Genomic DNA, 21,583 nt, shown 5'->3' with positions numbered 1-21,583 from the left:
GGGGAGGGGCCGGGGACCCCCAGAGGCTCTGACTCCTGGGTAAACAGGCGCAGGGGCGGAGTTAACCCTGCGGGGGTGGAGTAGGGGCTTGGGTAGGACGCAGTGTCCCGGGCTGGGACCCAAGAGACCCTGTGGCTTCGCCGCTAACCCCTCCCAGTCCGGCCCAGAAAAGGAGACCAGCTCAGGCCCGCTGAATCGCAATGCCCAGGCGATGGTCTCAGGGACTGCCGCGTCCCTCTCGGTGCCCAAGTGGGTTTGCCACTCTAGACTTCACACACACACACACACACACACAGACACCCCAGATGAGCCCTCTTTGTGCCCCTCAGAGGAAGGCTCCCTGGAATGAGATAGTTGATTAGATAATGTGGCTTAAGGAAATTCGAAGTTGTTTAGGCAAAAGGAAACCTGACTGAATTTCTCCCCACCTGCCCCCCTTGTAACTCCCCCAATCCCAGGATCATATCCACCCCAACCCCCTTCAGACTGGTTCCTGAGTTGCCATTTCGGGGCCGGGCGCCAGGCCAGTCAGGAACAATGGCCAATGGAACTTGAGCTGCCAACTGCAACACCAGCACCGACTGCCCCCCCAAGACCCCCAAGTTCCCCTGCCCCCCTCCTGCCTGGGAACCACCCTCCCACCGCCACCCTCACCACCCGCAATACCCCTCCCATCCAAGGAACATCAATGCCCCTTTCATCCCCACTTGGCAGGGTCTACTGGAAAGAAGGAGAGGCCAAGAGGGAGGAGGTGACCCAGAGTAGGAGAACTGGTCGGGCTAAAACCCAGCCTTCAACAACCCCAAATCTAAGGCCCCCACTACATTCCCCAATTTGGAGCACCCAACTTTTCTTCTGTTCCTTTCTCCCACTCCCTTTATAACTTTTTCCTTAGAAACTGGCACAGAAGCTGGGCACCCTGGCTCCTCTCCTAGGCCCCTCTTCCCTCTGGATGCCAGTTTAACACTCTCCTGGACTAGGAAAAGCCTGCTGGAATAAGGATCATAGCCAAAGGTGCGGAAGACAGGAGAGATCTCACCAGCCCCAGAGGAACCTGGGGAGAAGGAGAGCCTGGAGTGAGAACTTTGTCTGCAGGCTTTTCTTTGTCGAAAGTAGTCTTACTTGGAGTGGGGGAGGGAACGACCTGAAGGTTCCAGCATCTAAATTCGTCTCTGGGTCAGGATGACTCAGGGGGAACCTGATAAGGGGCCGACGCAGGGGCGCAGGGCAGGCAAGAGGTGGGAAATTTCCACTGAGATCCATTGGCTTCCTAGACGTAGGGGTCCCACCCAGTCTGCTGCAGGCAGAGGTAATGCTGGTTCTACCCTAAGATAGGGTTCTTCCATGTCAGGGCAGCTCCCAGCCTGACCAGGGTATAAGTGTTGCAAGGACAATCTCTCTCTCAACTCTTTCCCTTTGGCCAGAGCAGCTTCAAACTATACCTTCAACTAAGCAACAGTTTTAAGTATCTGTTATGTGCAAGCCACTGTGTAGATGAAATTCAAAGTGTGGGCCGGGCGCGGTGGCTCAAGCCTGTAATCCCAGCACTTTGGGAGGCCGAGACGGGCGGATCACGACGTCAGGAGATCAAGACCATCCTGGCTAACACGGTGAAACCCCGTCTCTACTAAAAAAAAACAACAACAAAAAACTAGCTGGGCGAGGTGGCGGGCGCCTGTAGTCCCAGCTACTCGGGAGGCTGAGGCAGGAGAATGGCGTGAACCCGGGAGGCGGAGCTTGCAGTGAGCTGAGATCCGGCCACTGCACTCCAGCCTGGGCGACAGAGCGAGACTCCGTCTCAAAAAAAAAAAAAAAAAAAAAAAAAAAGAAATTCAAAGTGTGAGTCTGTTCACACCCTCTCTAGACGTTTGTGATGAGCAATGACATTTTGACATTTGTCAAGAGAAGGTACAAACACAGGACAAGTTAAGAAAAATTATGTATATATAAGATCAATCATCTGGACAATAAGTCCTGTAGCAGTAGTTTCCCACCCTTCTTGAGTGGGTGATCAGAGATTTCCAACCCCACATAATAGTTTTTGTATCCCCTGATGGAGAAAATACAAACTATGAATTCATCAACACTTTGAAGTAATTTTCTGTCACAACATCTGTAAATGTAGTAATACCTACACATGCAAGGCGTATTATTTACTCAGTTTACACTCACTCTTTATACATACAGATTCTAGGGCCCTTTGCAAGATTTCAGAAATCCTCACACCAGAGGGCTGTGGCCCACAGTCTAGAAACCATTTTCTTACTATAATTCAGAGAAGGAAAAGGGCTTTGTTCCTAGGGTGAACCACCAAGATGAGAAGTGCAATCATGCAATACTTGAGTGGGCGTGAGGGGCATTCTATCCAGGCAGAGAGAGAGCATGAAGGACAGTCTGGAGGCAGAAACGCTCGGGTTACTTTGGAGAACTGAATAGTAGCTTCCCATGTATTATCCCCTAATACCATAAGGTTCGTGTTATTGTCCTCACTGTACAGATGAGAAAATTGAAACTCAGAAATGTTTAGTGACTTGCCCAAGTCCACTCAGCTAGTAAATGGCATATCTAGGATTCATTTTCCCACCCAGCTCCATTCTACTCCAGGGACTATGCTCCTTCCACTACCAAGTAGCCTGTCAAGTGTATAGCAGTTAGGCCATATGACCCCAGCTGAAGAATAATCTGGTTCTTAGGGTTTTTGTTTTGGGATTTTTTTTTCTTTGAGATGGGGTCTCACACTGTCAGCCAGGTGGGAGTGCACCGACACAATCCTAGTTCACTGCAGCCCCAAACTCCCGGGCTCAAGCAATCTTCCCACTTCAGCCTCCTGAATAGCTGTAGCTGGGACTACAGGTGCATGCCACCGCTCGCAATTAATTTTTTTATTATTATTTATTTATTTAGAGACAAGGTCTCACTTTGTTGGCCTCCCAAAGTGCTGGAATTATGGGCGTGAGCCACTGTGTGCCGCCCAAGAATGATGTTGATGAGAGGTGGGTGATGTTTGGTAGGGTAGATTGGGGCCTAGTTAGTTGTACAGGTCCTTGAATGCTAAGCAAGAAGATTTAGCCATGAGAAGCTGTAGTATATCTTGAGCCATAGAATGTTCCTGAGCAGGAGTAATAAAAAATACTACTTTGTGAAAATTAATCTGATGGGGAGGAGGTTATAGAGATGGATTATGGGTGCGTGGGAGTGAAGAATTAGATTTAGGAAAGAGATCATTTAGAAGCCAGAGTAGTCATCCAACTATGAGATGATAAGAACTTGAATAAGGGTGGAAGTAATAGGAATGGAAAGAAAGGAGTAGATTTGTAAGACAAAGAAAAAAAAATAGAAATTGGTGGCATTATTAGATGGGAAAAGGAGGAAAGTCACCTGTCTCATTGCTCTGTTTTAGGATCCATGAGGTTCATCTATCTGTAGGGCCTCTGGCCAGAGAAAAGGCCGAAGAGAGAAAACCCTGAGGAACATCTTTGACCTGCATAGAAACTTATCTAAAGATTTTCAGAGTCTGAGCCTCACCCTCAGTCCATCCCAGTTTTATCCTGAGCTGTCCACATCTGTTACTCTCCAAGGCCTACTGGACCCAACACTGGAAGCTATTTAAAGTTTCTATTGAGACTGGCCTTTTAAAGTCAGTGGGATTCTCCATGCTACACTTGAGCCTGGAGACTAGAAAAAATGCCAGCCTGTTTTCATTAACTGCTATGGTCTGAATGTTTATATTGTCCCCAAATTCATATATTAAAATCCTAACTCCCAGTCGGACGCAGTGGCTCACACATGTAATCCCAGCACTTTGGGAGGCTGAGGCAGGTGGATCACTTGAGGTCAGGAGTTTGAAACCAGCCTGGCCAACATGGCAAAAACCCATCTCTACTAAAAATGCAAAAATTAGCCGGGCACAGTGGCTGGGCTAATCCCAGCTACTGGGGAGGCTGAGGCATAAGAGTCGCTTGAATCCTGGGGCTGGAGGTTGCAGTGACCCAGGATCATGCCACTGCATTCCAACCTGGACAACAGACAGCAAGACTCCATCTCAAAATAAATAAATACATAAATAAATAAAATCCTAACTCCCAAAGTCATGGTATTAGGAGATGGGGCATTTGGGGGGTGATTTAGTTTTATGAGGGCAGAGCCTTTCTGAATGGGATTTATACCCGTATAAATAGGCCCAAGGGAACTCATTCACCCTTTCAACCACGTGAAGACATAGCAAGAAGGTGCCATCTCTAGACCAGAAAGCAGCCCTCACGAAACACTGAATCTGCCCATGCCTTGATCTTAGACTTGTCAGCCTTCAGAACTCTGAGAAATAAATGTCTGTTGTTTATAAGCCGCCCAGTTTATGATATTTTGTTATAGCAGCCCAAACAGACTAAAACAACTTCCCTGGGCTCGCCTCAACTTCCGTTGTGGGGCAGAGCATAAGGCAATTTGACTGGGACTCAGAGGATGGGTAAGCTTGGCTGAAATGATGGAAATGTAATCATCCGAAAAGGTCAGAAGGTTGGCAGTTTGCTCGATTCAGCATGCAAGATAGGGAGACCAAAAGCCCCCTCCTTTGAAGGCAAGGGCTGTAGCTGGGACCAGAAGTGATGTCACATAAGCACTGCTGAGGTCATAGAAATTTCCCTCTCCTCCCTCTGTCTCCTCATTTGCAACAGCCAACTGGCTACCACATATCTGCACACACTTAAATACAAAGGCCGGGAAGGGTCAGATCACCGTCCAGGTAATCTTAGGTACATAAAAGAGGTGGGGGAAAGAGAGAATCATTCAGTAGGTAGGATCCATATTGGTATCTCCAGTGCTGGGAAGGGGAGACTCATGCTGTAGTTATGTAGGTGCAGTGGGAGCTGGGAGAGAGAGAGGAGACACCAACAGGGAAGAGGGGAGCTGTTCCTGTTGCTGACTGATTTTACCTTAATACTCATCCTCTTTACTCCACAGTCCTCCTTCCCCCTCCTCCTTCACCCTCAAGTCTCTCCCACGACCGCCCTCCCCCACCTCTAGCTGATCATGGCATCAGAGGCAGAGAAAACATTCAATCGGTTTGCTGCCTTTGGAGAATCATCAAGCAGTGGCACTGAAATGAACAACAAGAATTTCTCCAAGCTATGCAAAGACTGTGGCATCATGGATGGCAAGATGGTCACCTCCACAGATGTGGACATCGTGTTCAGCAAAGTCAAGTGAGGAGCCAAAGATGTGGGGGTGGGGGTGAGAAGAAAGTGCGAGGTAGTTGGCCATGGAAGGGTTCATGTGGCGGAACATTTGCAGTGGGCCTACCAAGCACCACAGGGTACCTGGCACTATGCTATTCTTTGTCATCGAGACACTTACTGATAGGACAAAAGAGGACAAATCTGAGTGAGGTAAGAGTTGGACCTTGGAAGGTAATGCATTCGTGCTCCAAAGTTTCTGGTTTCTGTCTAACTGACCAGGGCCAAGAACGCCCGAACCATCACGTTTCAACAGTTCAAAGAGGCAGTGAAGGAACTGGGCCAGAAGCGCTTCAAAGGGAAGAGTCCAGATGAAGTCCTGGAGAGCATTTATGGACTCATGGAGGGCAAGGACCCAGCCACCACTGGCGCAACTGTGAGTGACAGTCTTCATCCCCTTGACCCTACTTCCCTAAATCCCCTTTGTTCCAGTCTACCCTCCCTAATCCTGCCAACTGTGTGACTGTAGAGACAGGGAAGAAACAGACTTTAGAGATCATCTAGATATTCCAGAAGTCAGGAAAATGTGGCCCAGAGAAGGGAAGTGACTTGCCCAAGGTCCATGGCTATTTTAATAGTGGATTTAGACTAACTTCCAAGTGTCCAGTGTCTGAGCCAGGCAGGTAGGGTTTGGTGGCTTTTGGAGGACATTAGTGTAGAGGATTTGGTACCTGATGCCCACTCCTCTTTCAGTTCTTATTTAGGGTTTAATCTCAGGCCTCCTGCCTCTCACCTACTCCCTTTTTTAATTGTCCTGTCTGAACTAAAAGCTCTTTCTACAATGGATATTGGGTTGGGGAGTGGGAGTGAAGTCCTCTGGCAGCAACCTAGTCAGAATAATTTTTGTTTCCTCTGGAAACAAAAAAAAACCACCCTCCCTCTGCACACACCACATGCATTCCCACACCACACTCCTCCTCCCCCACGAGTGAATGGCTCTTACCAGAGTTCCTGTCCACAGCTGCATCTGGGCCCTAAGAAAGCAGCACCCCATGCCAGTGGCAGAGCAAGAGCTCCAAGCACTTGTTCTAAGTATCTCTGACCATCTTTGGGGAAGGGATATGACAGGGTAAGGAAAGGAAGAGGGTTCAAATCCATCCTCTGGCTTGCAGAAAGCAACAACAGTGGGTGCAGTGGACCGTTTGACAGACACCAGCAAGTACACCGGCACCCACAAGGAGCGCTTTGATGAGAGTGGCAAGGGCAAGGGCATTGCCGGACGGGAAGAGATGAATGACAACACAGGCTATGTGAGTAGTTACAAGGGTGCTGGCACCTATGATAAGAAGACCAAGTAAGGAGGAGCTTCATCTTAGCTCACTAGCCCCCTGACCCTGCATGTTTAACACCAGGGAACTTGGAAAATAATAAACATCTGTGTGTGCAGCAGCTAAAATCTCTGTCTATGAGGGACAGATGGGCCTACTAGTGTAAAGAGAGGGAGAAGAGGCAGCGCAGGAGTGTGGGTTCTCAACAACAAACCCTTCACTCTGCTTAGCCTTATGCCTACCAGCCATCAGTTAGCATTCCTCCTCAACAGTTGCTTCCAAGAACAGGATGGAAGAATATATTTGAAGTTAAGAGATGAACCAGATGTGGAGGTAAAAGTATTTGCTACTTGTGTTCACATATTACTGATATTCACCTCTCCACCCCCACCCCCTAAAAGGGTGTAGCAGTTCCTGATGTGATGGACTATGACTGTATCACGTATTAGATCCTTCCCTGTCCCTCCACCTTCCTGATCTGTTACAGTTCAGGTTTTTTGGGTGGAGAAGTAGAAGCCAGCTAAGGTGGCCTGACTTCTATTACAAATTTGTTCCAGAGCTGGGGTAATGGGAGAGTCTATTTTCAACACCCAGCCCAGCACTAAGTTTTACCCCACATCACCTCCATCACGGTGCACATGGGACAGAAGAGCTTACAGACTGCTAAGGGTAGCTCAGGAAGATGGCCAGATGGGGGACGCTGCCAGGATTCCAAGAGCAGGAGTTCTGGGGCACTGAAAAAAGAGCAATTAAATCACAAAGGAATCAGGTGTATGTTCTTAACTTTTTATTTTGAAATGATTATGGATTCACAGAAAGTTACAAAAAAAAATAGTACAGAGGGGTCTCTTGTGCCCTTCACCCAGTTTTCTCCAATGGTTACATCTTACGTACTCAGATGTGGTTTTAGAAATTTATGTTTGATTAGAGCTGGGCCTGCCTCATTCCCTGCCTGGTCAGGGGCAGACTCTGGAGTCTGGGGGATTTGGGAGGAGCTTCTGGAAGAGAAGGGAAGCAGGAACCTCTGTGGAATGGATGAGAGAAGATACCTTGAAATGCCAGTGAGCCAAGGTAAGAAGACTGGAAGAAAAAGAGGTTGGAAAAAGGAAGGCAGGGTGACTAAGGTGGTGGGGAGTTGGGGGGAGAGACAGTCCTAGGCTCCATAGTAAGAGGAAAGAGGAGAGGAAAGTTATATGAAGGGAGAAACAATGATTTCACAGAGAGAAACAGGCTGGAAACTGGGGGTTGTGGGGAAGTGAGGCTAACATGAGTCTGAAGGCCTCAGGGAGGTTCCTATAGCTAGCCATATCCCCTGAGTAGGTGGGTGAGTGGAGGGAATTATAAGGGAACTGGGGGAGGCTGAGACGAGAAGGGTGGTGGGGATGGGGAGGTGAGACTCGGAGCTGGTGCCTGTTGCCATGGTGTGAGCTGAGGCCCTGGGCCTCCATCCAGGACTTAGGATCTGGCCCAGTGGGTGGACAGTCACTGCCAACTGGACACAGTCAACTTCTTGGGTGGGTTTTACTGTCTCTGGGAGAGGGAGGATGATGAGAAGGTGGGGGTTAAGAGGGGGTAAACAAGCTGGAAAGAACCTAGAAGATAGCACCACTTCGCATGGTGATCAAAGCCCTGGACATTTTCCCACCCACCTGGTCTCTTGGGAGGGGACTCTGCCTGCCTCAGAAGTCGGGAAGGAAGTCTTGTTACAGGAATCAGAGTGTTGGAAATGGAGACAGGCTGGTCTGTGGTGGTAGAGGTTGGGGAATGACTCGGGAATTAAACTCCCGAATAGAGACCGATGATACCTATTGGATCAGCTTCATACTTGCGGGAGCAGAGTAGGTAGAGCTTCTGGTTGGTCAGGATGCTATCGTAGTAGCAACTGGTGGGTGGCTGTTGGTAGCTCAGGGAGCAGACCGTGATGGGGAAGGAATCCTCGGTGAGCGTGCAGTATTCATTGTAATTATCACAGAAGTTGTCACTATACTTGCAGAACCTCTTGATGACCTTCCAAGGGGCATGTATCACATAATGGATCTTTGGGCAATCTGAATTTTGCACCTTGCCCCGCATATAGGACATCAGACCATTACAATAGCCCTGGAAACCCTTTGGGAAGATAACCCTGGGATAGTCAATGTTTAAGGCATAGAATTTCTTTTTGCCAATCTGCGTCTTGATGTCCATGACCAGAGTTGGCCCTAGAACAAGCTGAAGGAAAAGGAGCCGGGTCACAGCTGGTGTCATTCCTCCTGCTGGTAGAGTTAAGGTGGTTGGGGCAGCAGTGGGCCTGAAGTGACTGTCTGCCACATCCCAGAGCCTCCAGCATTCCCAACCCAACAGTACTTTAGAGATCATTTCACCCATAACCGAGTTCTCATGACCCAGAAAGAGGAGATGCTTGCCCAAGGCCACCCAGCCAACCACCCAGCTGAAGGTGAAGCCACCCCACCTTCAGCCACCCCTGCTCCCTTGGTCCACCACAGAAATCTCAGCCTCTGCAAAGTTTGTGAACTGCAACACTTGCAGAATACGAGCTCTAACTGGCCTTGGGTGAGAGACCCTTCCCAATTATCCTTGGGCCCCTGGCATTCCTGCTAGTAAAAAATGCAGAGAAGAAAGAAGGAGCAGACTGACCTGATAATTCTCTGGCAGCTGGGAGGAAGGACAGGAGCTGAAGACAGCTGGGTAGGGACGGGTGTTCTTCTTGCCGAGGCCAAGACAGTCAGGAGATGAGGAGAGGCTAGAAAGGTTTCTGAGTAAAGATCAGTCTGGGAGGAAGGAATGTCCCCTGAGTTGGATGAGCCCCTGTGCTGAGGAGGTTGGATGGGTGGGAGGAAAGAGGTATTGCTATCTGGTCTCCTCCCCTACAGTGTCATTGGAGCACTTAGTTCCAACCTCCCTGCCAAAAGCTCCTAAGTGTCTGGGCTTTCTTTGATGTTTTCTCTGCTCCATAGCCTGTGCTCTCATGGCAAGGTGAGTAGGAAAGCACTGTGATGTTTCTGAGGAACAAAGTGCTTCTTATTCCTGACCCTCAGAGAACAAAGCGTTCGCCACTTTGTCATCCCACTCACGGGAGCCCAGGAGGGCATGTACTCAGGGGCCTCCCACCAAAGTGCTGGGCTGAGAATCAAAGACCTCCATGTGGACTCCCCACAGTCCCTATCAGCCTTACTCCTGTCACACCCACAGCGCTCACCTGTGACCTCAGGCCTTGTCAGAGTCTGAGCACTACTGGAAATGTCTGCATGCTGACTCTGAAACCTCAAACTTGGCAGGTTGGATTTGAAAGCATAATCTGAACATGAAAAGCTGTGGATGCCAGAGCCTGGCGTGATCTGTTTCTTACTGTTGGTTGGTCTCTGAGTGGTTTGCCACGCTGGGGGAAGGGCCACACTCCTGTCTTTTTCATCAACATCTTCCCTTTCATCACAATCAAAGAGCTAACTAACTCCCTGGAGCCTGCTAACCCTCACTCTTGCCTTCCACAGGCCACTCAGCCTTGTCTGTCTGCAAAGTATCTTCCAGATTTGGGGCCTCCTCTTAGGACAGCCTTTTTACCTTTGCTGGACAGCAGAAAAGGGGAGTCAGAACACAGAAAGCTGAGTGCTCCAAGGCCCCCAGTATAGCTCAGGAGGAGGGAGTAAAGCCGCAGAGAGACAGATTGGTGTTCCTCATGTACAATCCCCCTAAACTGGCACTTTCTGACAACACAAACTACAGTCCAAAATGGAATCCATCTTCCTCACAACTTGTTTCTCTTCCTGTGTTGTCTATCTCAGTTTCCCTGGTTACCTATGCAAGACACCTGAAAGTGATTCTAGACCCCGCCACCTCCCCAATCCTAGCTATGGGGAGGCAGTCCTGCATGGTGGTGAAGATAAGGCTTTTGAGTAAAACAGACCAGGAATTGAATCCTGCCTCTGCAGCTTATAAGCTGTACACCATCTGTCTGTTTACTAAATCACTGAAAGCTTCCTTGTTTCATCTGTTCATAAGGATAGTATTTTTTACCTCATGGCAGCATTAGGATCCATTAAGATGTATATCAAGAGATTTTAGACCAGTGCCTGGCACATGGTGAGTCCTCAGTATGAGCCTGAGTCCATCAGTCACACAGCCCTGACAATCTTAAATGTTTTTTCCCAAGCCCATCTCTTCCATTCTGATTTCTTTCTCAGCAGATGCTCTTGTCTCTCCTGGACACCACACACACTCCAACTCCAGTAAGACTCAACTCAAGTATATATCTGATTCAACTTCAAGAGAAAAAATGTGGTCCCTTCTTTCGTCTAAAACTCTGCAATAGCTTGTTTCTCATAGGGTAGGGGTGCCCAATCTTTTGGCTTCCCTGGGCCACATTGGAAGAAGAATTGTCTTGGGCCACACATAAAATATACTGTCACTAATGACAGCTGATGAGCTTAAAACATGCAAAAAAAATTCATAATGTTTTAAGAAGGTTTATGAATTTGTGTTGGACTGCATTCAAAGCCATCCTGGGCCACACGTGGCCTGTGGCCCATGGGTTGGACAAGCTTGTCGTAGGGTATAGTCCAAACTACATCTCACAGGACATAAGATTTCCCATGATCTTGCACCTGCCCATGTGTGCAACTGCGTCTGCATCCCTGCTTTATTCCCACCTTGTCCCTCACCTCCTCCATGCCCTATCTCCTGCTGTCTCCTCTATCTGGAACCCTGCTGCTGCACCACTCCTTCTCGCCCCCATCTATCTCATGGTGCTAGCTCATAGAAAGACTCAACCCAGAGGTCCCACTTAGAAAGCCTCTGGTTGTAAGGCCTCCCCAAGGAAGTGGGCACAGTCAAGCAAGTGAGGAGAGAGCCCACATGGGCAGGTGGCTCATCTGTATTCTTCAGGCTGCTCCACAGGACAACACTGAGTGGGTGCCGATGCAGGGTGTTGCCTGAGCCTGGCTGACTCAAGTCTTTGCTTTGAGGAAGCCAACCACATTGTGGTCCCTGCCTTGAATCATGCCACCTCTTCCCTGGTCCCTCAAGGCTGCAGCTTCCCTGAGAATAGAAAGGGACTTTTTATACCTTTTGGTCTTCCTCTTCCTTCATTCCCCACCCATCCATCACTGCTCTTCACTCCCCACACCCAACACTACTCACTTCTGCCAGACAATTACAGAAACTGAACAGTACGTTATAGAGGAAAGCATTCAGAACTTAAATGATATAATGATGATGAGCCTTTGGGTTCCCAACTGCAATCCTGGTGATCTGTTCCCTAAAATCCTATCCTAGAGGTGCTGATGAATAAGATTACTTCATTCATTCTGACATCCTCATCATGGTGTCATGTGCTCTGTAAGCCTGAGATTAGTGGGATTGTTGTCCCATTACACTGGGTTTTACATACTCAAGCATTACCCTAGGGATGAAAACCTAAGTTCTAGAGGGACAGTGGCTTGCTCAAGGTCATATGTCTAATTCAGTAGTTCCAGGGACAATTGGATAATGTCTGGAGACATGTTTGGTTGTCACAACCAGGACTTGCTACTGGCCTGTGGCCAGGGATATTGCTGAACATCCCACATTTCACAGGATAGCTCCCATAACAAAGAATTATCCAGACCAAGATGTAAATAACACTGAGGTTGTGAAGCCCTGGTCTAAATAATTCGCTAATCAAATTTCTTAACAAAAGCAGACTTACTTGTATCTTATGTATTAATGAAAATGATAAACATCTGGGACTTAAAAATATTTTTGTTAAACAAATGTTGATTGTAATGGTGCTGATTCTACCAGCAAAATGTGTATTGATAGTTCACCATTGAAACAATAACTAAGTTGTTTTTCCTGTAAAGATGACCCTCTGCATGTAATCATTTACACATTCTCTCCCTGCCCTCCCCAATGGTAAACATTTGTAGAACAACTGGCTAGGGTGGCAGGTGCAAGGGTGACTCCCTATGACTGAGGAGAACCCCAAAATTTTGCCTTGAGTGGGCTCACCATGATCTCATTGGCATTACCCTTTGCCCTGTCCAATTCAAGTTGCTCAAACAATATACTGTGTCATGGACAGTTCCTGAGCTGTCCTTGAAACCGAAGGATTGCCTCAGCCATCTCAACCTTCTTCTCGTAGCATCACCTCAAACCCAGGGCTGAAGTCCAGAAGCTGCATTGTCAGTTCCTCATCTGCTAACCATCTCTGTGGGCTGGTAGCAATCCCATCTCAGACTGGGATCATTGAGGAGCAGACAGAATGCCTTCTAAAAGTTGAATCAGTTAGGGTCACTTACATGCAAGGCATTATGCTATATACTGTGAAATGTGCAAAAGAAGTATAACAGGTGGTCCTCGTGTTGTGGGAATTGACAGTCTAAGAGAAAGATAATACGTACATATGAAGAAATAACCAGTGATTCAAGGCAGAAAATTATACATTCTGAAGACAGTAAATGCTGTAGGAATTTAGAGGTGAGAAAGATGTCTCTGAATTTGGAGGGTCAGAGAAAGTTTTCCTCAGGGGTAACCCTGGCTTGGAAATGGATCTCGTGGTGAAGTTAGAAGTTAAGCGGAGATAAAGAAGATTATGAAAGACATGCTTGAAAAATGGGGGGAAACCCGCCTGGCTGGGGTTGAGGCACTCAGTGGGAGAAAAGTCAGAGATAAAGTTAGAAAGGCAGATTTGCCCATTTGTGGCAGACCCTGATTACCAGGCTAAGGAAATGATACTTTGCTCTGTACATAAATGGGGAGCTGGGAGGGCTTGTGAGACAAGGCTTCAGTGAACCCCCGAATCAGTTTCCTCTTTCCTCCATCCTGGCTTGTCTAAAGGCATTGGTCTGGGAGCCAAGGATTCCAAACTTCTGTCAGTGCTGCCTCCTTCTGACCCACAGCTGTTCCAGGAAAGGTCATGGGAATTCAAGGACCTGAAGCAAGTCCCACATCTGATCTCAACTTGCTGTATGTTTCACTTTCTCAGTCTACAAAAATGAGCCCATTACCTTTATTTATCAAAGGACCAACAAAATTAGGATAACAGAACTTGGATCTGCTCTTGCTTGGAAGGAAACTCTCATGGGCTTTCCATTGGTATCCAGAGGCTGTGTGGAACTCCGGAAGGCAGAGAGGCTTGGCTCTGAAGGGTAGGCACCAATCCAGGCCCAGCCCTCCTCTCTCCCTTCCCCCTTCACTCCCTCCCAGCACAGGCGAGAGGAAGCAGCAGCTGTTGTCCTGTGGGGAAGACAGGCAGAGATCCACCTGGCACTGTTGGGATTTTCACAACACCCGCCCCAACTTAAACACACACACACAACAGCAGCCTAAGGAGAAGCTGGGCCAACAGCAGTGACTTCGACGATAGAATGAGAAGGAAGCAGGGGTAGAGACTGCTGGTGTAAGGGACTTTTTCTTCCCTTCTGTCTTCTCTCCCACAATTTTGTCTTCTGCTCTTGCTCTCTCTAAGTCTTTCTTCTCCCTCCTGTGAAACTCCTGAACCAGTCCCTGGCCTGATGCCTGAATCTTTTTCTTCTTCCTAACCTTGTCCCCCTTCCTCCATCTTTTTCTGTTGCCCCATGAATGCAGTGAAGGCAAAATAGCAAAATTAGCCTACCAAGTACAAGGTGAAGCAGATCTTGGAAGCTGGATAATTTGGGCACACAAACAGAATCACCTCCCTTATCCAAATAATTGAGGCAAAACAAAGGTTTCAGTTGAATTGCACATATAGTAGGTTCAACTCTATCTCAATTTTCATGTGCAAACTTAAACCTTTACTCTCTTTTCCCTTTGGACTGAGGCAGTAGGGCCATGTTTATTTCACTTTCACACAGTCCTAAGGCAGCCTTCTACACAGCCCAGCATACTGGAGTTGAAGAACAAACTAGGATAATTACAATGTCAGGAAAACACAAGTGCAGAGGGAAGTTTAAATCATGGCTTGAAAACATCTCACTCTAGAATAATGAGAAGTAGAAAGGAGACCAAGCTAGGCATTCAAATGAGCTTGCAGCCTTCCGCCCAGCCTCCATTCCAAAGGCTAGACTGGCCTCTGCTGATACACATTTGATATACAGCCTGGTTTAAACCGTGGATTTTATCTCCTAACATTCATGTTTCTACAGCAGCAGGGGCATAATTCTCTATCCAGAACTTCTATCCAGAAGTTCAGCCTGCAAAGCTTGGGACACCTTAACAAAGAAGTGAACAGCTGTTCCCTTAGCCAAGGCCTCGCTGAGGACAAACCAGAAGAGCCAAAGGCCTGTGTGAATTTGTTCTTGATTCTCTTTTGCCATCTAGTGGCATTTCTCATCTCCAACACCACTTTTTCTTCCAAAGATCCTTCATCCTGACCCCCAACCCACAGCTGTGCTGTCCATCTACTAAAATAATGTCTTCCTGGACTCAAAACAAACTCCCCATCCTCCTGACTCAGAATCATAAATGCTGGACCAGAACACAAACCTTATGATCAGGATGGGTTGTGCAACTTCTCCACAGTTATAATCCACACAACAGCCAGGTAATCCTTTAAGCAGACAAGTTCTTTGTTCATTACTTAGAACCCTCCTAGGGTTCCCTATTGTGCTTGCAGTAAAAGTCACAGGCCTTCAAATGGTCTGTAAGTCTTCCCAATGACCTTGTCTCTGGTTCCTCTCTGAACTCTCAATCACCTGCTCCAGCCACACTGGACACGCTGCTGTTCCTCCAACACCTTAGGCATCTGTCTGCTCTGGGGCTTTTGCAGTGCTAGTCTCTTCACTTGAAACATTCTTCCTCCCAGATAATCACAAGTTCACTCTTATCTTCAAGTCTCTGTCCCAGAGTCAGCGATTTCAACCATCTTATATAAAATTACTGACCGCCAACTCCTATACTGTTCTACTTTTATCCCCAGCAATTATCACTTTGAGCAAAGTATACATTTTGTTTTTACTGTCTTTCTCCAATGGAATGTAAGCTCCACAAAGGCAGGGACTTTTGTCTTTGTTTTTGTTGTTTGTGTGTTTGTTTTTTAAGACTCTGTCACCCAGGCTGGAGTGCAGTGGTGCAATCAAGATTTTTCAATGCAGATTTTATCTCCAAAGCTCAAGCAATCCTCCCACCTCAGCCTCTGGAGCAGCTGGGACCACAGGCACGCACCACCATGCCTGGCTAATTTTTCAAATTTTTTGTAGAGACAGAGTTTCGTCACATTGCCCAGGCTGGTCTTGAACTCGTGGCCTTAGGCAATCCTCCTGCCGTGGCCTCCCAAAGTACTAGGATTATGGGTGTGGCCCATCGTACCTGGCCATTTTTGCCTTTTTTGTTCAGTGATATATCCCAAGTACCTCAACACTTAGTAGGTGCTCAATAAATATTTGTTGACTACATGAATGAATCATGCCCAAGATTCTGAGATTACCTACTACTTACAGGTAAATTCTGAAAACAAAAATACTACTCATCTCAGTTTCACAGGCCTTCTCACGCACAGAGGGTGATGCTTCTCTGTCTTGGCGTCTCGGTTCTCCTGAGTGTCATATTCCAAGCTCACAGGAGCCCCCAGAGTAGCACTGCACACAGCTGTCACCACCACAAGGAACAGGACATGCAAAGTGAAGGAAGCACTAAGGCAGGATGTTGAGAGCAGCAACACCAATAGCATTTTAAACACAAACATTTGGGAAGTATTAAAGTTTTGTAATTTTCAATAAAAAAGGGAGGGAACAAGTGAAATTGAGAGGTGTTTGCTGCCTTCTCCAGGTAAAGCCACATGGCCTTGGTTGGTACCTGGAACTGGAGAGGCCCATGAATCATTGTGGAATGGCTTTGCTACTGGGGATGGTGCCGGGCATCATGACAGTGATGAGTCACCCACCTCCCTCGTGTCTCTTCCATCTCCTTCGAAAGATAAGCAGTATCTCCAGATGACAAGGAATCAGACAAAGCATCTTTCTAGGCTGTTTGATCTGTACCTCAGATCAGAGAAGAAGCAACCTTTAACATCACAGTGATTGACTCTTCCCAGGATCGTGGACCATAGGTGTATATGAGAGGATATAAATGACAACTCTTCCTGAAATTGATTTCAGTTGACACCTGGATCAGGTGTTCTATTAAAGAGTCATTAGAACCATGTGGCCAGGGGACAAATACAGTCTTTGAATGTGACGATTCAAGCTTCCTCATTGCTGAACATGTTTAGGCAGGTACAGGCATCCTTAGGTGTCCACGTATTTGGGACATGTAAGTGGAGAGTCATGAACCTGATTCATTTCCTGATCCAGTGATGCTCCCCAGCCCGCCTCCAAACAGACGCAGCATAGCCCAGGCCAGCTCTTAAGGAGTTCAGGAGTGAGAAGAGGCCCTCAGAGATCTGACAGCCTAGCAGCGGGTGGACACCGCCTCAGCCCACTGAGCAGGAGTCACGGCACGAAGACCAAGCACAAAGGTGAGGCTGCAGCAGGATCTGGGGAGGAGTGAGGACAGAGAAGGAGGGATGGACTCCGATCCTGACAGTACACTCGAGTGAGTTATAAAATGGTTAAAGGAGGGACTGGATTTAGGGGAGATGGGGACACACATTGGGGAAAGGGGAGAGTGATGTTGGGGATGGAGGCAAAAAAAATGAAAAAGAATGGGAACACAGACGAGATGGGAATGGGGACACAGGAACATGGAGACACAAAAGAGATGAGATTTGAGGGAAAGGGGAGAGGACAAAGAGTGACAGGCAACAGGGACAGAATGAAGAGAGCAGAAATACAAGATGAGAGATGGGGCCACAGGGTTGGTGTTGGGACTGCAGCGGATGTGGACACACAGAAGAAGAGGCAGAGATGAGACAGTGAGGAAAGGAGACAATCGAGTAGGGAGATGGGTGATTAGCTCATATGAGCAAGTATAGGAGGACTAATTTCTCGACTGAACACCTCTGTCCCAGCGACCCCTGCCCTCCATTCTGACTGCTCCCCGCTTGGAGAGATGGCACCGGCCAGAGCAGGATTCTGCCCCCTTCTGTTGCTTCTGCTGCTCGGGCTGTGGGTGGCAGAGATCCCAGTCAGTGCCAAACCCAAGGGCATGACCCCATCTCAGTGGTTTCAAATTCAGCACGTGCAGCCCAGCCCTCAAGCATGCAACTCAGCCATGAAAAACATCAACAAGCACACAAAACGGTGCAAAGACCTTAACACCTTCCTACACGAGCCTTTCCCCCGTGTGGCCACCACCTGCCAGACCTCCAACAGAGCCTGCAAGAATGGCGATAAAAACTGCCACCAGAGCCATGGGCCCGTGTCCCTGACCATGTGTCAACTCACCTCAGGGAAGTACCCGAACTGCAGGTACAAAGAGAAGCGCCAGAACAAGTCTTACATAGTGGCCTGTAAGCCTCCCCAGAAAAAAGACTCTCAGCAATTCCACCTGGTGCCTGTGCACTTGGACAGAGTCCTTTAGGTTTCCAGACTGCCTTGCTGAGCCTCAATTCCCTCTCCAGGCCTCTGCACCACTCCCCTACACCCAGAGCATTCTCTTCCCCTCATCTCTTGGGGCTCTTCCTGATTCAACGTCTGCTGGGAGGCTGAAGCTGACACTCTGGTGAGCCGAGTTCTAGAGGGATGGCCTTTCATCTTTTTGTTGCTGTTTCCCCAGATGCCTATCCCCAAGAAAGGGGCTGAGCAAGCTCAGGGCTGTGGGTTCCCTGGTCTATGCCTTTGCACATGTCTCCCCTGCCCCCTGGCATCATGGCAGCATGACAAGGGGAGGAAATAAATGGAAAAGGGGCATATGGGATTTGTGGACACAGCTGTTTCTGTTCCTGAACTAGAAGTCTTCCCCAGCTCTGACGTGGCAGTGAGGTGACCTGAAGCAAAGAAAAATATAAATAAATACCACTTCATATTTGTGTAGAGCCTCCCCGTGAATCCTCTAATCCCCTGTGACATAGACTTGACAGGGATTGTATGCTTTCTTTATGGATGAGGAAATGGAGATTTTAAAAAGCTTAATTAATTAAAAAGCTTGTCTAATTAGTTAGTAGCAGAACCTGGACTTGAACCTAGGTCTCATTACTCTAAATATAGTGTACTTTCCACTCTACCAGTTGGGCAACAAAGAAGACACCATTACAGGGCAAGAGGAGAACTAGGTAAGAGTTCACCCATGAAGAAATGAGTGCTCTGAAGAGCCAGTTACCCTGTGTTGGCTGCAATAAAGATCATTACCTCTCTAGCCAAGAGATTGTTTATAAGGTGCTCTGGCATTTATTCCTTCTCTCTCTTCCTCTCTAACTGCCCCTCCCACTTCTCTAGACCACTGCTCTTCCAACCTAGGCCCTGGGCCTGGCTCTGGCTGGATCCCCTTGGCCTGAAGACATATGGTAAAGGGAGTGTCTCAACTTCATCCCCCAGATCCAGGATCACATTTCCTTTGACCTTAAAGGACTTCCGTGGCCCTGAGCCTGCTTGTCACAAACAGGCTGGTGGGAGCTGCCAGAGCTTCCTTCCTCCTGATAATGATCTCCCCTGCCTCGTTGCTTCCCTGGCTCTCCACTCTGGCAGTCTGCCCAGGCCTGAGGGGTTGAGATGCGAAAATGCCATTTCCCCGTCCCCCTGGGCTACAGATACCATTTCTCCTGCTCTGGTGAGTGGAGCTGGAGAAGATATGGCTTGGTATTGGCCAGTCCTGATGGTCTCTCCAGCATTGCCTGACCAGCACCATCCCCTTCTTTCTCCCTTTATCTCAGTCCCAAACAAGTTGCATTGTATCCCATGCCTGCCCAATTTCAAACCCAAATTCATTATAAGACATTCCCAACCCTGATGAGGATTCCACTCTACCTGTCCCTCCCTATCAACTGCTGTGCTTTTTCACTACTGACCAGAGTCAGAGTAAGCTTGGGAGCCAGACAGAATCAGGTGTAAATCCTGACTCCTGTCTACATGACCTCGAGCAATTGGCTAGTCTGTTTCTCTACAGCAAAATGAGAGGCATCCTACCTGCCAAATAGGATTCCAGGTAAAGATGTGGAAATGATATCTATGGAACTCCTGTCAGCCCCAAGGACTGATAGGTATTAGATCATGATAACTAGTAGTAGCAATCTCCATCTTTGGAAAACACACAGACCAAGGCAAACACCCTCACTAAGGTCTCCCCAGAGACTTTCTTCTGCCAAAGTGATGATCATGAGTGGGCTAGAGGACAAGCCCGCAGGCAGAGTCCTGCAAGGCAGCCAGGTTGTCTGAGATAATAAGGAGAGAAGGTAGGGAAAGGATGATTAAAAGACAAGGAGAGCAGATCATTGAACAGTTCTAACAGAATGAGGGCCAATAAGTTGATGAGTTGGTCACCACAGCCAAACGACTGAGTGTAAAAATAACTACTGCCTGGAAACAGAACATTGCCATCATCGAATGGACTTCTGGGATTCTCTAATAAATCTGAAGTTTATCCAAAATCTGAATTTGTTTTGAACTCTTGTGGTCACTATACTACATTTACCATTCTAAAGAGATGATTTTCACTTGCGGTGCATAGAAAAGCAAGATACTTGGGGCAGCCAATTTTTTTCTTCATTTTATTCTTTTTTCACAACTCTATCTTCTTTATTGATGATCTTTCTATGTATAAGATGGTTTTAAAGACATTCTCCTCACAAAATTTAAAGTGGCTAAAAATTATGCCTTCAATACATCCTCCCAAAATAAGAAGAATTTCCAAATAAAACTTTTTCTTGAAAGACTCATGACCTAAATAGCATTAAATAACTAGAAAGTTCTGAAGTAACCTGTGGCGATAGAGGTCAGAATAGTTGTAGCGTTGGGGAAGTACCAACTGTGAAGGGGCATGGGGGAGCCTTCTGAGGACCCGGAAATATTCTATTCTTGGTCTGGATATGTTTCCTATGTGAAAGCTCATTGAACTGCACCCTTAAGATTTCTTTCAAGAGGCGGCAAGTGGTCATAAAAATAAACAAACAAAAAAAAAAGATGTGTATTTTATGTAAGTTTTATCTTCATTTCAAAAAACTCTTTCAAATATATGTACTTCTTATGGGATTATTTTATTTACATAGTAAATGATAATACACCAACCAATTCTAAAAAGATTATGACATAATTAAATCATAGATAGAATTATGATGTAATCTAATTTCTATTGTTCTGTTTTGTACTATTTGTTAAATTAAATACTACTTGTGCTGTTTATTAAATTGTTGTAAATACATTGGGCTCAGCCAGGCACAGTGGCTCTCACCTGTAATCCCAGCACTCTGGGAGGCCTAACCAGAGCAGATTACTTGAGCCCAGGAGTTTGAGACCAGCCTGGGCAACATGGTGAAACCCCATCTCTACAAAAAATACAAAAATTAGCTGGGTGTGGTGACACACGCCTGTAGTCCCTGCTACTCCAGAGGCTGAGGTGGTGGATATCTTGAGCCCAGAAGGTCGAGGTTGCAGTGAGCCATGATCTGCGTTCCAGCCTGGGTAACACTCCAGCCTGGGCACCACTGCACTCCAGCCTGGGTAACAGAATGAGAGCTCATCTCAAAATAAATACATACATACATACCTTGGTCTCAGAAGGTACAGTTGGCTTTTGAACAACATGGAGGTTAAGGGTGCCTACTGTGTAGTCAAAAATCCAAGTATAACGTTTGACTCCCCCAAAACTTAACTACTAATAGTCTATTGATCACCTGAAGCCTTACCAATAACATAAACATTCAGTTAACATATCTCTTGTATGCTATATGTATTATGTACCATATTCCTATAATAAAGTAAGATAGAGAAAAGAAAGTTGTCATTAAGAAAATCGTAAGGAAGAAAAAATATATTTACCATTCCTATAGTGGAAGAGGCTTATCATAAAAGTCTTCATCCTCATTGTCTTCACGTTAAGGAGGCTGAGGAGGAGAAGGAAGAGGAGGGGTTGATCTTGCTGTCTCAGGGATGGCAGAAGCAGATGAAAATTGGAATGTAAGTGGACTTGCACAGTTCAAACCATTGTTGATCAAGGGACATAAGGTTCTTCCTAAAATTCTCTAGCTAACACACTCTCTCCTATTATTTATATTACCTGTGAACTAATTTCCTATTTTTTAACCATGTAGAAATTTTA

The 21,583-nt window shown here is 47.1% G+C and overlaps 3 protein-coding genes across 3 annotated transcripts; 2 read left to right on the top strand and 1 right to left on the bottom strand.

Annotated features, from left to right (window-relative positions):
• The first annotated feature begins 4,664 nt into the window (after positions 1 to 4,664).
• On the top strand, positions 4,665 to 7,267 carry TPPP2 (tubulin polymerization promoting protein family member 2). The gene is made up of 4 exons (XM_007990720.3): positions 4,665 to 4,751; positions 4,960 to 5,201; positions 5,454 to 5,607; positions 6,344 to 7,267. Exons 2-4 carry the CDS (start codon positions 5,029 to 5,031, stop codon positions 6,527 to 6,529), a joined length of 513 nt encoding a protein of 170 aa, XP_007988911.1. The 5' UTR covers positions 4,665 to 4,751; positions 4,960 to 5,028; the 3' UTR covers positions 6,530 to 7,267.
• Positions 7,268 to 7,269: 2 nt separating this feature from the next.
• RNASE13 (ribonuclease A family member 13 (inactive)) lies at positions 7,270 to 9,018 on the bottom strand. The gene has a single exon (XM_007990716.3). It carries the CDS (start codon positions 8,864 to 8,866, stop codon positions 8,276 to 8,278), a length of 591 nt encoding a protein of 196 aa, XP_007988907.3. The 5' UTR covers positions 8,867 to 9,018; the 3' UTR covers positions 7,270 to 8,275.
• Positions 9,019 to 16,829: 7,811 nt separating this feature from the next.
• RNASE7 (ribonuclease A family member 7) lies at positions 16,830 to 18,693 on the top strand. The gene is made up of 2 exons (XM_007990715.3): positions 16,830 to 16,910; positions 17,403 to 18,693. Exon 2 carries the CDS (start codon positions 17,444 to 17,446, stop codon positions 17,912 to 17,914), a length of 471 nt encoding a protein of 156 aa, XP_007988906.1. The 5' UTR covers positions 16,830 to 16,910; positions 17,403 to 17,443; the 3' UTR covers positions 17,915 to 18,693.
• Positions 18,694 to 21,583: the final 2,890 nt, after the last annotated feature.

The sequence above is a fragment of the Chlorocebus sabaeus genome, chromosome 29 (genome assembly GCF_047675955.1).
Source record: "Chlorocebus sabaeus isolate Y175 chromosome 29, mChlSab1.0.hap1, whole genome shotgun sequence".
NCBI lineage: Eukaryota > Metazoa > Chordata > Mammalia > Primates > Cercopithecidae > Chlorocebus > Chlorocebus sabaeus.
The sequence above is the reverse complement of the archived record's forward strand: the minus strand, read 5'-3'. Positions and strand labels throughout refer to the sequence as shown.

What these genes read in the sequence shown, in the direction of transcription:
- TPPP2 (XM_007990720.3), top strand. Translation starts at nt 5,029, where the DNA reads ATGGCATCAGAGGCAGAGAAAACATTCAATCGGTTTGCTGCCTTTGGA. An exon ending in ATCGTGTTCAGCAAAGTCAA is followed by an intron (nt 5,202 to 5,453) that starts GTGAGGAGCCAA and finishes CTAACTGACCAG; the next exon opens with GGCCAAGAACGCCCGAACCA. An exon ending in CAGCCACCACTGGCGCAACT is followed by an intron (nt 5,608 to 6,343) that starts GTGAGTGACAGT and finishes TCTGGCTTGCAG; the next exon opens with AAAGCAACAACAGTGGGTGC.
- RNASE13 (XM_007990716.3), bottom strand. Translation starts at nt 8,866, where the DNA reads ATGGGTGAAATGATCTCTAAAGTACTGTTGGGTTGGGAATGCTGGAGG.
- RNASE7 (XM_007990715.3), top strand. Translation starts at nt 17,444, where the DNA reads ATGGCACCGGCCAGAGCAGGATTCTGCCCCCTTCTGTTGCTTCTGCTG.